The sequence below is a fragment of the Nuphar pumila genome, chromosome 5 (genome assembly GCF_984573655.1).
Source record: "Nuphar pumila chromosome 5, dmNupPumi1.hap1.1, whole genome shotgun sequence".
NCBI classification, from domain to species: Eukaryota; Viridiplantae; Streptophyta; class Magnoliopsida; order Nymphaeales; family Nymphaeaceae; genus Nuphar; species Nuphar pumila.
Genome location: NC_143253.1, coordinates 121,391,687 through 121,408,972, shown reverse-complemented (window position 1 = coordinate 121,408,972; position 17,286 = coordinate 121,391,687). Strand labels below are relative to the sequence as shown.

General features: G+C 37.1%; 1 protein-coding gene across 1 annotated transcript; it reads right to left on the bottom strand.

The window, feature by feature from the left end:
* Positions 1-5,122: 5,122 nt before the first annotated feature.
* Positions 5,123-12,274, bottom strand: LOC149838431 (mitochondrial outer membrane protein porin 2-like). Its single transcript, XM_090008250.1, has 4 exons — positions 12,159-12,274; positions 11,981-12,011; positions 5,367-5,453; positions 5,123-5,251 (listed from the first exon to the last, which is right to left on the bottom strand). The coding sequence occupies exons 1-4, from the start codon at positions 12,272-12,274 to the stop codon at positions 5,123-5,125; spliced, it is 363 nt and encodes a 120-aa protein (XP_089864376.1).
* Between the last annotated feature and the right edge of the window lie 5,012 nt (positions 12,275-17,286).

Below are 17,286 nucleotides of genomic sequence, written 5' to 3'. Positions count from 1 at the left end.
AATCAAAAGAAAAACACTATTTTCTAAGTCAATTATAAAGAACAAATATATGAGGTCTGATCATTGATGCTCAAGCATGATAGAAACCAAGCTTTCAAAGGATTTTTTCATGTTTTCTTTAAATCTTACCGTACAGATACATTCTACATGTTTGATTTCATAGGAAACGGCTCTTGGATCATTCGATTCCAATATGTCGTTAGGCTTTTATAAGGTTTAAAAAATCGACAGTCTAAGATTTTCATGAATATTCAATGCTTAAAAAATCATATTTTTATTGAGAAAACATGATCCAAGTGTCATTTTCTTTGTAGTTTATCATACCGAACACATCTGTACTGTCAGATTTAGGTAAAACATGAGAAAACCATATTCCACACTGAAACTCATGCGTGCATGCGTTATCTGACCACCCCACGTATGTGTTTTCCATTGTTTATCTATCAAAAATTGCACGCTGGATTTATTAGTTTAGACATGAATACATAATTTTCTAATCGTAAAAAAAAAATTCCTTGTAAACCGTTGATTTTTTGAGATCTTGACAGGCCACAGATTAAGCAAAATGATTGGATGATCGAAAACCTGTTTTTCACTATGTAAGCCTTGTACATCATTCCCATAAGGCATGATTCATAAAAAAAATCACTAAAATGATGAAAATGTGTAGCCCATCTCTGGACAAGGACCGTTCCAAGATTAGTGAGTGGAAGTGATTGCTTGGTTTACAATTTGGATGGAAAAAACTTGAGCATCCCATCTCCTACAACAACCCCATGCACATCGTTATAAAGTTAACAATGTTAGTGGTTTGGTTATTTTCCTACTAACGTTTGTGTATTTTTGCTTCACATAGATGTCAAAAACGGTGATGCAGAAGGTTCTTATGGAGAACCTCCTCCAGATTATGGACCTTCTCCTCCAGATTATGGACCTTCTCCATTTTACGATCCTCCTCCGTGCTGCTGAGTTCGCTGAGTTTGTGCTAAGCTCCTTTGCTTCCACGTAGTCCATATATATATATATATATATATATATATATATATATATATATATATATATATATATATATATATATATATATATATATATATATATATATATATATGTTATGCTTAAATAAAAGTGCTTCAACTGTGTGCACCAAGTGCAGTGTGGCATGTAGCTTGTGCTAGGAATAAAGTTTGTTTCTCCCGGTACTGTGTTGTCATGAAATGTTGAACTTTATTATTGTAATAAAAGCTATTATAATTATAAGATTCTGGTGCTCGCTGAATGTGAAATTCAATTACCAATTGTGAAACTCTTCCGGTAATTAGGAATGTGTGAATATCTTTTCAGTTTAAAGAACAGGAAACGAGGTATTTTGAATCAAGCCATTTACATTCGTGTGGGAAATTTTTCATTATTTTTAATAATATTCTGATTAAAGATCATTTTTAAATATCAAAATATCAAAAATAGCTTGGATTGATTAAAAAAAACTCTGCATGTCCTATTTTTGAAAAAAAAACTGCACTTGCGGGTCGAGTACTTTACTAAGCATTCAGTCTGTGTATTGGATAAGTCAAATGTGGTAGAGTGATTTGGGGCCGAGCAGATGCAGTACTTAGCCCGGTACCTTGCAAAGCTACTCGGCCCCAATGACTGATCACCGGATCTCCTCTCGTGTTGAGGGCTGATCAGTTGCAATGTGATTGCATACTTTCAGTGTGCTGCAACACCTGTTCACCCACCATCTATGAGATACAGTCTATCAGCTGTGGGGCCCAATTAAGTCTGGTAAATGATCCAAATGAAGTGAGCTTTTGATGTGGAGATGGCATCTAGGCTGATCCATGATCCGAGAATCAAATGGATCTCTACGTGTGGAAGCTTTATGGTTTTAGCAGTTGAGTCCGACCAGGACTCAGACGTTCGTCGATTAGAGGCAGTGACACTCTCTTTCAACAGAAAGTATAAATACGAAAGAGATGTGTCACGAGCACACCTTTCCAACAGGTCAGAGAACACAGATTTTGGATCTGTGAAAACCGAGTTATGACAGTTTCTCTGGGACGGCCAGATAGGACACCCGATACCCGATCTATGACTATTTTGACGACTTTGAGAGGGTTTTCAGCCCCTCAGACAGCAGAGTCTAGAAAAACTCTCAACAGAAAAGTTGTTCAGGATTCTCTTATCTTTTCAACAAGCCTAAGTTTATAAATTTTTTGGATTTATATTCAAGAAGATATAAGCTAAATATGCTGATATGTTTTCTCAACTAATTGTATGAGTTTCAGTTTGGAAAGTTTTTAGCATACTTAATCAAACCGAATTTTAGATGCAACAAACAATCAAATCACTAAATGTGTAAAACATGAAAGTTGTTGTTATGGATTTGATCTTTCTAGAACATCAATCAAATCATCAAACAACAAAGTATTGAGGAAACTAGAGCTGGAATACTGACCTCTGTTAAGAAATGAAACTGACAGGGCAAAACGATCAGGTCACACTCAGACCTTCGAATTTTCTAAGAATTTAATCGCATAACGATGTAGATTTCAAAAAAGTGGTAAACACCAAAGTTGTAGAGGCGGGTCTTAGCTTTCCAACGAGCCTAAGAACGCCAAAAATGGACCCGTGTCTAGAGAGATACAGTCCAAATACCTGGATAGGGTCAAACAATCCTGAATAAAAAAATGCACAACGAGTCCAACACACAATTTTTTAAATCCAGTTTTACTTTGGGTGTTTAAGGGTTCAACTTGCACGAAAATATACTTCTAAAGGTGGATTCTCCAATTTTAATAGCTTTTCCTCCGAACCCAACTCCAATTAGAAAGATTTAACTATAACTCAAAGGTATTCGACAACACAAAATGTCTAGAACAACTTCTCAAACACGAATTTCAGGGAGAGAGAAACTAGTTCAAGTGAGATGCTAGAACAATCTAAACTTTTAAGGGACACAACAACATTTACAACACAAGATAATAAACACTTGAGTTTAGTCAAACCGATGGAGACAAAATGGTTCGGTTCAAACTTTGTGCTCTTTCTTCAGCTCCAACGGTCATACAACAAGGGTGGCAGTCTAGATTGCTTTTTCCAAGAACACATGCAGCCCTTCGGGGGTCACGAACAACATGAAGGAAGCTCTTCAAACAGCAAGAGGAGGGTCCTTCACGCCCAACAGAGTATCACGATGATGAAAAACGTCCAACACGGTTCCTCCAAGGTTGAATGCTTTAAGTCCAGCTCCAAACAAAATCTCCAATCTTTTTCACATCTTTCTTTCTTTCTCACAACAAACCTTGCAGAAAATTTTCTATCAAGAGGCCAAAAAAAACTGCTCTCTCCTACCTCCATTAGTGATCTTAAGCTCTAAGGAGGAGAGGTCATGATGGAAGAGAGGCCTCACCAAGGTTGTTGCCTCCCTTCTCCAATCTTCTTTCAAGCTTGTCATAATGGAGGGGGGATCTCCAAGGCTGTCACCCCTGCTTGTCCACTTAGATAGCTTCTTTTGAAACAGGCTATTATGACTTTCCAACAGCCATATGACTTTTCAAAGTCAAATTGGAGTTTGATTGGAGCTTATGGTTGTTCGTTTGAGATGATGCCATGTGGATCCAACGTGATTTGGATCTTGAGCAAGATCCAAACTTGCTATAATCTGGATCCTACTAAAAAATATAGGAAAATTTATTATTAAAAAAATAGAAAACTACCTTGTTACCTCGTATACCCTGTACTGTCACAAAAAGATCCTATAAGGCATTAAAACTATCTGGATCCTTAGAATTGGGCACCTAAAAAAATAAAATAAAATAAAATGATAGAAAATGTCTAATTTGATTCTAAGCTTGCTAAAGTAGAGTCCAAATATCAAAATGAAAGTATCGATAGACACGAGTTACTCTGAGGATCCAATTGGACCAGAAAAGTCCTGAATGAGATTGGATCATCTCGAGTAACATTGCCCGGATCTGGTCTGGAGAGTTGGATTAGGATCCAACTCATCTTTAATGCTCTGATTGGTTGAATGCTCTGCATCGGCTTTGGTTGTTCGAGCTTAGCTCGTTAGGGCTACACAACAGCTTGAGACAAGTCGAGCCCGAGTTCGTTACGAGTTGAGCTTGTTCATTTTCTTTAAAAAAATAATTTTAAATGTTTGCTAAGCTTGATAATATATAAAATATGCTTGCCATCATGTTTGGCTCATTTACCTAAATGAGCCAGTTAGTTGCTTGGCTCACCAAGCTGAATTTGGGTGCCAAGCCAAGCTTCTCACGAGTTGAGCCAAGCCGAATGGCAAGCTGCTTGTTCATCTTATTTCTCAGCCATATGCCCAACAACAGATGGTGTGTGATGAAGTGCAACAACACACTTAAAGTGTGCAATCACATTACATCCGATCTTAATTCGTCTCGTTGGAGTGCAGTCAATACGAGTGCACAATGGTGGTGATGTTGTTAACAATGCTCATTCTATGTTTGGCTTTTTTCATTTCGGGGTTCTTTACTATACCTACTATGAACTTCATCGTGCTTCTTCCTACTAGGATTCTTCACACTTTTATACACAGATCACAATGTGAACAGACTCAAAGACCCAATTTTGGGGTCATATACTTTTTTTTATAGGGAAGCTAGGGTTATGCAGACAACCACCAACTATACAACCATACCATTGGGATTTGAACTTGCAACCTCCCAACACAAGGTGATGTATACTAGCTGCTCCTACCAGACAAGTGGAGCCCGCTATGTTGGTGCTTTGGGGTCATATTTTCCTATTACTTCAGAGCAACTGGTTTTTTTGCTCTTTGTTTTCTGCTTGTCCCCTCTTTCTCTCTCGCTTGGTAACTTTTGGTCACTTATTTCTCTGAGTTGTGCTAATTTTTTCAATCGATATATTTCCTTTATTTATTTTAAAACTGGCATCTGCATACAGTGAGACATCCTCTACCGCCTATGAATTATGGTGGCTACGACTGCATCTATAGTGACACATGGCTTACTGTCAAGATGCCTCTCTCGGTGAGTGGCATCCAAGGAAGTTAGACAGGTTCAGGTCAGAGGCACCTATGATATAGTTGGATAGTTTACTTCTTAGATTATTCCCATAAAAAATTTCAGAGCAACTCAGCACCAAAGGCAAAAGTTTGTGTGCCAATTGTTGCTGAAAGATCAATACCAAGAGATGAGTTCAAACCAACAGTTGTACTCAAAGCCGCATGGTCATGGAAGTACTGCACTTCTAGCTATCTGAAACAACAAAAAAATTAAGATGAAAAGGGCTGCTTAAAATCTTCTTCTTCCATCCCATCACAGATTTGAGAAAGAGAGAGAAAAGAAGAAGAACTGAATCAAGTTCACCTTGCCAGAATTGTAATCAGGCAGCTTGATGCTAGCTATGGTCTTTGTCGAAGGCAGAATTTCTAAAACGGTGATTGTTGTAAAAATCTAGCAAACAAAAGAATTTAATGAAACTAATGAATAACCAAAATCAAGAATACATAAAAAATAGCAGACGAGATTCATATATTGGATTCTGTGTCAACTTCGACATCAATTGTGGCATTCTTGTATTTGTATACTCCAACAACCTCACAAGAAGAGATCCCTTTTTAATTGTAGTCGATATGAGGCTCTTGGAGTGTTAAACCATCATCAGATGATTCCTCAACAAAAACTATTTAACAAATACGCAATTGTAGCTATACAAAATATTTAAATTTGGGAAATATATAAAAACAATGGCAATACAACAGCAGATTGAGATATTTTTATAGAAATGTCGATTTCTTCTTTTCCTTTGTTTTTTTTTAGTCAATTCCATTGAATAACTTTGTAACCTCCATCCTTAGCAAATGAAAGACCACATTCACTTCATTCACCTTTAGATCCTTTCTTAGGAAGTTTTGAAAGAGCAAATGACCTTCCATGGATTCAATCACATAATCGTGGATAAAGTTGCAAACAGATCAGATCTGAATAATGCTTGCAAAATAGACATCTTAGATTATATGCTTCAGCTAATAATACTACCAACGTAATAAGGAAAAAACCTAGTGCCAATAACATTAGGAAAAAACCACAAAAAAGGGCATATGTGCACTAATTGTAGAAGGGATATCTTATGCACCACGGTGCCTGTTGATCCAATAAGAACAAAAGTTTCATTCTCAAAACTTGACCACTCTATCGACAGAACCTCAGAAAAAAGTAAATCATTAGCCAAATTATAAAATAAATGTTGTATCTTTATTTCCAGCTTCACGCCAACTATGTTTTGGTTGGATTGGTCTTTTTTTCTCCAAAGCATCAAGTGATCATGTTAGAGGTGCTATCTAAGTCACATACATGATAACATGACCGTCTACGTCTACGGCTAACTGTTTTCTCTCTATCTCTCTCTACACTTTTCAAAGATGAGAGGTTTCTTTTAAATAGGATTGGGTTACACGTTTGGCTTTCTTCTTTCTTATCACAATCTATAAATGATACAACTTTATCTTTACCCAACATTTCCCTTGGTTTTTCTAATCATAGAAGTCCTCTTCAAGTCGACTTCTCTCCCTCGTTTGCATTGGATACTAGGAGTTCTCATGACAGTTGCCTTCTCTATACTTGGGGCATTATCTTATCTGGGTCTTTTAGAATGTCACCTTCATTTGTATCTTTATTGGGAACTTTATATTCATCATTTGGAAAGTTATCTTAATTTGGGATGTGATCTACATTGGGGCATTTGATTGGATCTGAACTGGTCCTTTCTTAACAGCCCCCCTCAAGCTCAACAGCCTAGGAAGGGTGTTGAGCTTGGCCCGAAGAAGATTGAATTGGCACAAAGATAAGGGCTTTGTTGTGACATCAACAAGTTGGTTCATATAAGAGATGTACTTCACGTGAAGATGTCATTGGCCCTTGTGATCCTAAATAAAGTGCACATCAATGTCAATTTGCTTAGTGTGATTATAAAACACAGGGTTGGCAGCAAGATAGGATGCACCAATAATGTCACACCATAATGTAAGAACAGAGTTGCTTAAAACATGAAGATCATTCAATATATATGTAAGCCAAAGAACTTTAGTAGCCGTATTCGACGAGTTCTAATATTCAACTTCAGTACTAGAGTGGGACGCAGTGCACTATTTGTGAATAGACCACAAAATAAGAGATTCTCCCAAAAAAACAACAAAGACACCAGTTGATTTTGGATCATCAATACTACCAACCTAGTATGCATTTGAAAATGCAAAAATATGTTGGTGGCTACACTTAGGAATAAGAAACACCATAATTGAGAGTATGTTTAACGTAGCGAAGGATCAACTTGATTGTTGTCCAATGGACCGTAGTAGGATCATGTATATATTGACATACCTTGTTACTACAAAAGCAAGATTTGGCCTGGTCAAAGTCAAGTGCTGCAAGGCACCAAACACTTGGTGGTATTGGGTCGGATCAAGTAAGGGATCACCTTCAGGAATGGATAACTTGGTTGAGGTGGCCATATGAGTGATAACAAGTTTGGCTCCAATCATGATGGTGTAGTCCAATAAGTGTAACATACTTCTATTGAGATAAGTAAATACCAGAAGGGATAACAAAAGTCCAGGAAAAAATATAAGTCTCTCAAATCTTTAATAGCAAATTCATCTCTCAACTCGGCAATGATGTTTGCAACAAAACTGATAGAACTACAAGTAATAACAATATTATTCACATATATGAGAATAAAAATGGTGAGATTATCCTAATGAAAAACAAACAGAAAAGTGTAACATGAGAGCTCACAAAACCAATGCTAAAAGAGAAATTACTAAGCCATTGATACTAAGTTGTAAGAGCATGTTTAAGACCATAAATTGCCTTGTATAACTTGCACACATAGTTAGGATAACTAGGATCCATGAAACCCTTTGGTTGTTTAATGTATACTTCCTCAGATAAGACACCATAGAGAAAGGCATTATGAACATTAAGTTGACGGATCGGTTAGCCCTTTGTCAACCTCGAGACACTGCAATAGTGAGCATATTACAGACAAACGTGGTTTGACCACTGGACTAAATGTCTCAAAATAATCAATCCTTTCTTCTTGACTATAGCCTTTGGCAACAAGACATGCTTTCTATCGCTCAAGGGTGCCATATGTCCGATGTTTGATTTTAAAGATCTACTTGCACCCAATGACATTGGTGTTGGGTCAAGGAGGAATGAGGGTCTACATTCCATTTTTTAGCAAGGCATTGAACTTGTCCTTCATAGCTTTATGCCAATAAAGATCTTTGTAGGCTTAGACAAAATAGGTCGGCTCATAGTCCCTATAAAATTTGGTGAGAAAGACAAGGGAATAGGATAGCGGGTGGCATAAATGGATTTTAGTTTTAGCGATCCAATCTAAAAATGGGTAACCATGTAGTGAGTACAAGGAGGGGGAATATGGGTCTGACTCAAGGAGTTGAGATGTGGGAGTAGGTGTACTGGTTAGTACTAGGGAATCTATAGTTGTAGGTGTAGAATCTAGATCCACTATGGGGAGACCTCAGGCGGGTCAAGGTGAACACGATGTGAAAGGGGGAGTGTGATAGGTACCGGGACTATGGATGGAGGGAAAGACACAGGGGGTGAGACGTGTTTGAGGAAAAATCATTTTCATCAAACTGGACATTTCTAATGATAATGACCTTTCTTGTTTCAGGGTCAATGCAAAAATACTCTTTGTGTTGGCTACTATAACGCAATAAAATACAATTTTTGCTCCTAAATTGAAGTTTATGATTGTTAAAAGGTTGAAGACAAAGATAACATGCACACCCAAAAACTTTAAGAAACTTATAATTAGGAATAGTTTGAAACAAGATTTGATAAGGAGACTTATGATTTGTAACACTAGATGGCATCCTATTAATCAAATAGACAACCGTTAAGAACACATAATCCCATTGTTTTTGCCTTAGCTAACAAAGTAAAGTTAGTCTCCATAATATGTTGATATTGTTGTTCAACACTACCATTTTGGTCATGTGTGTATGGGCAGGTGACACGATGTTCAATACCACACAATTTTAAGTGCATGAAAATCAATCTATATTCTCCTCCCCAGTTACTTTGGAGAGACTTTATATGTCATCGACATTTGGTTTCCACAAGTTTTTGAAAATTTTAAAATACAAAGAAAACTTCAGTTTTTTTCTCAATAAGAAAGATCCATGTAAATCTTGAAAAAACATTAACAAAGCTAACATAATATGAATGTCCTATAGTTTTGTAAACCGATGTTGTCCCCCAATCATATGAATAAACCAAATCAAGAGGTTTATCTATCTTATGTGTAGATAGTTCAAAGGGTAGAGTGTAACTCTTGACCATTTGACACGCCTCACATATAGAATTATGACTTATGAAGAAAAAGAAGATTATATTTGTTCCAAAAAAATTGAATTGTACAAAAAAGATGCCCCATCTGTTTATGCCATTGCTCAATGTATGCCCGCTCTCCTACGTATGTTGATGCAACATGAGCCTTTTGTGCCTACCCTTCCTTATGAATATTCAGCCTTTATAACCTATGATGATTAGTACCCTGTAGCATTGCTTTCTTTGTTTTGCAGTCCTTAACACAACATTGATCATGATAAAAAAAAAAGACATGATTGTCTTTGGTAAATTTTTTAACAGATAAGAGGTTATCAGTAATAGCAGGGACATAAAGAATATTGTTCATAGCAACTTTAAAACTTGAATTGTTGAAAACTAAATCACCAATATTCTTTATTTGTAAGCAAGAACTATTACCAATTTTGACGTGATCACTTCCTTGGCACTCTGACTGGAGTGAGAGGTTGTTCAAATCTTTCATGACATGGTGAGTAGCTAGGAAATCAGGAAAGCAAGCCTCGTTACCCAGTGTACCACGATGCGATTTAGGATTAAGTGGATCCTTCTGAAACTTGAATGTTTTATAGTGTAATGCATCATGTTTATGCTTTCTACATGCTTGACAAGTGTTTTAGCATTGTGCAACAATGTGATCTTGATTGTCGATTGCATGACATACTATTGGTGTAGATTACTTAGCTCCTCTATTTTTGTTTAAGACTATTGAACTGTCTTCTTCCCCTTCTTCCTCTTCAAGGTTATACCGATTTTGAGTACCATGGTTTCTCTAAGTTTGACCATGGTTGTTCTGCTTGTAGGTTAGATTAGCCATAAGTGGTTCAGGATCATCAAGTTCATGTATTTAGGGTACATGAACCAGTAGCGTACCTAAAAGATCTTTGGGGTGATAGGGACATCTTGAGCATTTAATACAGTTCTTAAATAATCATATTCACTCATGGGAAGACCCGCAAAAACATACATGTTAAGATCCTCATTAAGGATGGGTTTTCTAGCCATCAAGAGTTGTTGGGCGTTGCTTTTGGCCTTATGAAAATAGGTAGATATATTATTCAGTCCCTTTTTTGGTTTTGCAATTGGGATTTCAGTTGTTGAACTCAAGCTTTAGAGTGGGCAACATAAGTTTTCCTTAGCGTTTTTCCACATGCTATATGATGCGGTTAACCCTACCACTTGGCAATGAACTATGTTCGTTAATGAAGACAGGATTCAGCTTAACAATAGTTGATCTATTTATTCCTAATTGAGGTATTTAGAATTTTTCTCCTTTCCCGGTTCACTACAATACTCATTTGGATGAGGGTTTGTTCCATCTATGAACCCCATGAGATTATAACTTTTTAATAGTGAAATGAACTGTGATTCCTACAGTAGGAAATTGTCTGTAAATAATTTACAAATAAAAAGTGTTGTATGAGTGTTGGAGCAGGTATTAAGGGAAAAAAAATCATTTGATCCTATTGTGACTGCATTTTTCTACAGCAATGTTGAAAATGAGTGTACAGACCTTGACTAAGGTCACATGATACTGATGAAGTTGAGCACTCAAGCAGATCATGAAAGACATTGTCAATGGGACTGATGAAGATAAGGACAAGCTGAATCAATTGATGCTTGCAAACACACTCACTTCAATAGATCGCAAGATCAAAGAGGCTCTGATACCATGTTAGAGATGTTATCTAAGTCACACATACACAATAACACGATATGTAATGTGGTACGACCAGAACTGGTCTACGTCCATGGCTAACTATTTTCTCTCAATATCTCGCTCTGCACTTTTCAGAGATGAGAGGTTCTTTTTAAATAGGATTGGGTTATATTTTTGGCTTTTTCTTCTTTCTTATCACAATCTACAAATGATAACTTTATCTTTAACCAACATCTTTCTTGGATTTACATTTGTTAGGTTTCTCCTAATTATAGGAGTCATTTTCAAGTCGACCTTTCCTCCTTTGCATTGGACATTAGGAGTCCTCATGACAGTCGCCTTATCCACACTTGGGGCATTATCTTAGTCTGGATCTTCATTTGGAACGTCACCTTCATTTGGATCTTTATTGGGAACTTTATCTTCATTTGGAACGTTATCTCCATTTGGGACATGATCTACATTTGAGCATTGTGATTGACTCCGAACCAGATCTGATCTTTCCTTAACAGATCAAAATCTACTTTTAACTGTATTTAGTTTTTGGCTATATCAACAATATGTCTCAAGATTTTGCACTGGCTAATGCTTCAATAACTTGAAGGATTCATCAAATGAGGTAGAAAAGCCTAAAACTTGGCAAAATAACTTGAGATGATCAACTTTTTATCTTTGTTCTTACCATGTTTGAAAATAAATGGAATTTGAATAATTAACGACAGAAAATGCAAAATCATGATTCTTGTTCATAGTTGTACCTGTGTATGAGAGAAATGAAGGGCAACAATTGGTATGCAAGCCAAGCCCGTTACAAGAATACAAGTTTCCAACAGATGGTGGTCTTCCCATCTACCATAGTAGAGCTTCAAAAATTGTTTTCGTTGCACATAGCAATACTACTGTCTTGCAAGAAGCCTTGCCATACTGCCATTTTAGAATCTGATTTTGACTTGTCTCTGCAAGACAGGAAAGCCAAAGAAACACAAAATTAAATGAAGGGTCACTGTATAGATGGACCCAGCTTGCCCTAGCCTCCAAACAAGAAACTCAGTTCTCATATTTTTCTTGATCCTTCACAGTTCCGTTACAGTCTTGTGCTTCACCTTCTCATCTCGACCTCTTCAACTCCCAACACCACCTCTACCCCATTCTCACCTTTCCCCTTCTTTTTCTTCTTCCTCCTCTCACCCGAATAAATAACTTGAATACAATTCCCCATTTCTTCGGTCTTCACCCTTCCATTCAACCCATTTTCTTCTGAAATCCCTTATTTTCCTGAATTCTTCTGCTTCATTCATAAATATATATATATATATATATATATATATATATATATATATATATATATATATATATGTTAATTGAAAAAACCCCTAAAAGTATAAGTTTCTAATTAAAATAAAGCATGTAGAATAATGCATAATATTGATTGAAGAAAAAACACAGAAATAAAACATTCATTTGAAGAACCAAGTAGTGGTCGAGTGGCGTTTCAGAGAGAGAGAGAGAGATGGGTTGGGTTTATCCCCGACCCATACCAGACCGTATAGGATCCGGGTATGGTGATAAATAAGAAGGCCTGACTAAGACCCGGGTCCAGATTTGAAGGTCTGATTAATACATGGAACTGGGTATAGTTTGTGAAATTTTATACCAGACCCAAGCCCAGGCCTGACCCGAGTTTCAATTAAGACCCATAATTTTTCAATGTATAAATAATAAAAAAATATTAGTTTACCGGGTATGGCCTGTGTCTAGTTCATGTAGTTTTTATCAAGTCTAGGTATGGTTTCTCTTATGGTTGGCCTGATTAGACCCGGGTCCGAACCCGATACCATACCTAAAAATCAAGATCAGGTATGGTTCCACCTGGGTCTGAACCAAACCCGACCCATTGACAAGAGAGAGAGAGAGAGAGGTTGGGGTCGAGATGAATTCAGTACGACGGCTAGGATATGACATGGGATCAAGTCTATTTTGTAGTTTAACAATGAAAACAAGGGCGCCCACTTGGCCAGTAGGGTGGTTACGAGGGTGCTGAGATGAAGGCACCATATCAAACTCTGCTGGTACACGGGTGTGTTCAAAGCTTTTTGAGGTGGGCAACATAAGGCAGGGTGGTCGTGGGGTCCTATCCGGGATTTTTCTCGTTTCGGCAAAGGTTCCTTGTCATAAAAAATAAACAATGAAAACAAGTGTACAATCACTATCTAAGTATTGAAAGCAAAACCGACCTCAGAACTGAAGCTTCTTTGCTTCCTCATAGCCCATATATGCATGTATGGGGGGTGTTGTGTGGTAGGTACAGTTAGTGCACTTTCCCTTGTGTTGGGAAGTTGCAGGTTTCAAAACCCAATGGTATAGTTGTATAACTGGTAGGGGTCTGCCTAACCCCGGCTTGCCTTTCAAGCAAAGATTGTCAATTTTTATTTTCAAATAAATGGTTTCTCTTTAAATATTGGTCTGGACCAAAATGCGGTTTTTCTTCAAGGAAGGCATTTGATAACCAGGATAAATTGACGCCCAGGACTGTTTACCCCATGTTACAATAAAGAACAATTTATACAAAGGCGCCTGATTTCTTATGTATTTATAAACTAATGCGTGATGTTTTAGAAATTACATTTAACATGCTCAACGTTTCTAGTAATTCACAAACAATCGCTCCACATTACCACCGTGAGCTTAACTCTGGTTCAAACTGGGTTAGTGAAAGGAAAAGGACAAAGTTACCCCTATAATCAGTGAAAACTTCTACCCACCCACTCTCCTCACATTTCCCCAAAATGCAAATGACTGCAGCTGCAACTTTCATTTGTCGGCAATCTCTCTCTCTCTCTCTCCAACACCACCTGTTGCTCTCTCCCTTTGCTCAACCCAAATGAGATATCTAGCTGAGCAGATTCTAACGATCGATGTGTACATTCTAGCGAGTCACCCTTAGCTGGGTATATTCCGGTAACTTCCGAGCATATTCCGATCAGTCATCCCTAAGCTTTGGCTCAGCTGATTTGAAAGAGCAGTTCCACAATTCAGTGGCTTGTTTTTGGTGCCATCTCTCTGGCTGGTCTCCCCTATCCTTTTGATTTGAGGTAAATCAGAAAATGAACATTGTTTCCCTCTTTCTATTTCTTGTTTTATACCCATTGAGCGTGACCCTACTGTAGGGTTGTTTGGCAAAGCTATTGAAATGAAGAGAGGAATATGGACAGGAACGGTGGGAAGACAGTTTTAGGTCTGTACATAGGCATGTTGCTGCCATTAGAGATGTTGGTAATGATTGAATAGAAGTTCTTGGTTGGATGCCACCAAAGAGGGAAAAAGATCGATTAGAATGGTGGGAGGAGGTTTTAAGTCAATCCATAGGCGTGTTCCTGCCATTACAAATGGTGGTAATGATTGATTAGAAGCTTTTGTTGGGATTGATATTGGTTACCCTTTGTGATCTTTTCAGTTTTGAGGGTTGATTGGAAGATCTGTGACAGTTAATTGATTCAGATAGAGGTTTTTCATGTCTTGGTATGATTAAGTAAAAAAGTATCATAAAGGTATTTCTAAAGCTTCATTGGTCAGGCGGTCGATTGATATTAAGTTTCTTAACCCAGGTGACTAAATGAAAATTATGAAAGGTCAGGCGTGTATTACATGAAAAGTCAGGCATGTTTTTTTAAATTGTTCTGCAATCAAACACGGTAAAACTGTAAGGATAGGACTCCTTCCAAGTGTAATATAACTAATGTGTGCTGGGTTAAAACTTATTGGCCTTATCCATCAAGATCACGCATATCGTGGAATTCCACCAAGCTAGCAGTTAAGACCGACTATCGTGGATCTTAGTCAAGACCGATTATCGTGGAGTTCCACCAATACATATCGCATATTGCTATCATCTCCCACGGTTATATCATACCACCACATCGTGGAGTTCCACCATGGAATTCGCATATTGTGAAGATGTTATCCTGCTCATTTCTTTTTGGTTTTTGTTGTAACTTTTGTATTTTTTTCTTGTAACTTTTTATATACCGCATGTCCCTCCATTTGAAGGAGACAACAACGATTTCTGAATCATTCCTTGTTTCACATGATATAAGAGCCGTAAGGGCGATCCTGTTTTCATTCTTCTACCATAGTCGATTAAGCTCAAGTAGCACATCATGTTTTTTATGCTCGTCAGGATTCATCCTTCGAAACTCACATCCACTATTGATGTTCTCAAATCCAAGTTGTAAACACCTCAAATTTTTTTCATTCATTTTCAAACACCCCCTTTCAGCAGATGCTAGTACCCTTAGGAGTCCAGCTCTAGACCCAGTCTAGTTTAGGTGGCATTTCACCATTTTTATCAGTAAAATTCCTATTTTTACCCCTAGGTCACCTTAGATCCCTGTCAGTTAGAGTTGATCAAGCTCATTTTTAAGTTCAGAACAGTTAGAATGCAAGTCATTTCTAGATCACCTGAGCTCACAATGAGCAAATCCTATTCATTTCTGACCATTTCAGCTAAAATCAGTTCATTTCTTCATAAATGAGCTCAATTCTAGCTCGAATTGTAGTCAATTGTTCCCAAGTCGGTCAACATCAGTCGACCCTATTCCCCTAAGTCTAACCTAAGCGCACCCAGAGTTCAAATGGCCCAGATCCAGTTCAATTTCATTTTCTGCAGTCTAGGAGTCCATTTTAGCTCATTTCAGCTGAAATTGAGCTGAGTTCGGTCAATTGAGTCAGTGTTTGAGCTCTAAAATTAGTTCATCTCAGTATTACTGATCTTTATTCCAGCTCAAGCATAATGTTGTCTCGTTGTCCATTTCACTCCGGTGGTCATTTCTCACCATTTCTCTGAGAATTATACCATTTGTTAATCATTCAGTCTAAGAGATTGTTTGAGTCAGTGTCATTTTAGTTCACCTGAGTTCAAAAACCCTAGAATTCAGTCCAAACCAGTCAAGACCAATTCAAACCTTGTTTCCAATGTCACTCCATGCCTTAAGGGGCAAAATCATTTCTCAGTCATTTTGTTCGAAACTTTATTTTTATCATTCCCCAAGCTGGTACAACCACCAATCGGAGTTCGGATCAGTTCCTTTCTTGAAAATTTTAGTTATATCCGAGACTCAATTCACATTTGGATCGGATTCAATATCGGGTCTGATGCTCAATCCTCAATTTTTATCCTCGGACGAGAATTCTCAATTCTTCGTCTCTGTCAGGGGTTCGGGACTTAAATCCCTCACTCAGGGTTTACATTTTGTAATCATTTTGTACCACTTCATATCATTTCATGTCATTGCATTGCATTGCATGCCATTTTCGAGATCCAGCACTCTGGTTTTTCAAAATATCAAATCCAGATTCAATTTTAAAACTTTCTTTCGAAATCAATTTTAAAAACCTAGGTTTTAGATCGATATTTACCATTTATCAACCCCCGGGATCTTATATTTTTTATTTCAAAATATTTTTCTTAGAAAGCAATCTGGATTAGTTTTAAACTCAATTTTCAACTGATTTCAAGTCTCGGATGGGACCCATTCAGGTGGCGTCACTTATGAACCATTCCTTCCATTCAGATTTCTCAAACTTTAGTTATTTCAGAGTTTTAGTCGGTTTAGGACTCTGTCCCAGAGTTCCAGTCCGTTTAGGACTCTATTCAGATTTTACCTTTCATTTCGATTTTCGTTTGTTTTTAAAAAAATTCATCTATATTTAAAAAAAAAAACCTTTTTTTTAGAGTTTTAGTCGGGTTAGGACTCTGTCCCGGAGTTTCAGTCGGTTTAGGATTCTATCTTTTATTTCTACTTTTACCTTTTTTCAAGAAAATCTTTCAAAACAAATCAAAATTTTAAAATTTTAGTCAGATTAGGACTCTTTTCCAGAGTTTCACTTAGTTCAGGACTCTAACTCTGACTTCGTTTTTAAAAAAATCTTTTAAAAACCTCTTCATTTATCTTTCAAAAAACCAAATTTCAAAGTTTTAGGACTTTATCACAGAGTTTCAGTCGGTTTAGGACTCTAGTCTGAAATTTTAGTTAGTTTAGGACTCTGTTTAAACTTTCAATTTTTATCTGGTGATTTTAACCTTGTTTTAAAAACAACCCAAATGTGGGGCTCACACAGTTGGTGCCATATTTGAGGGATTTTCAATTCATTTAGGTCTCTAGTTGATTTAAAACTCTGATTTTTATCTTTTGTTTCAAACCCCTTTTGAAAACCTTATTTTTAATCCCTTTA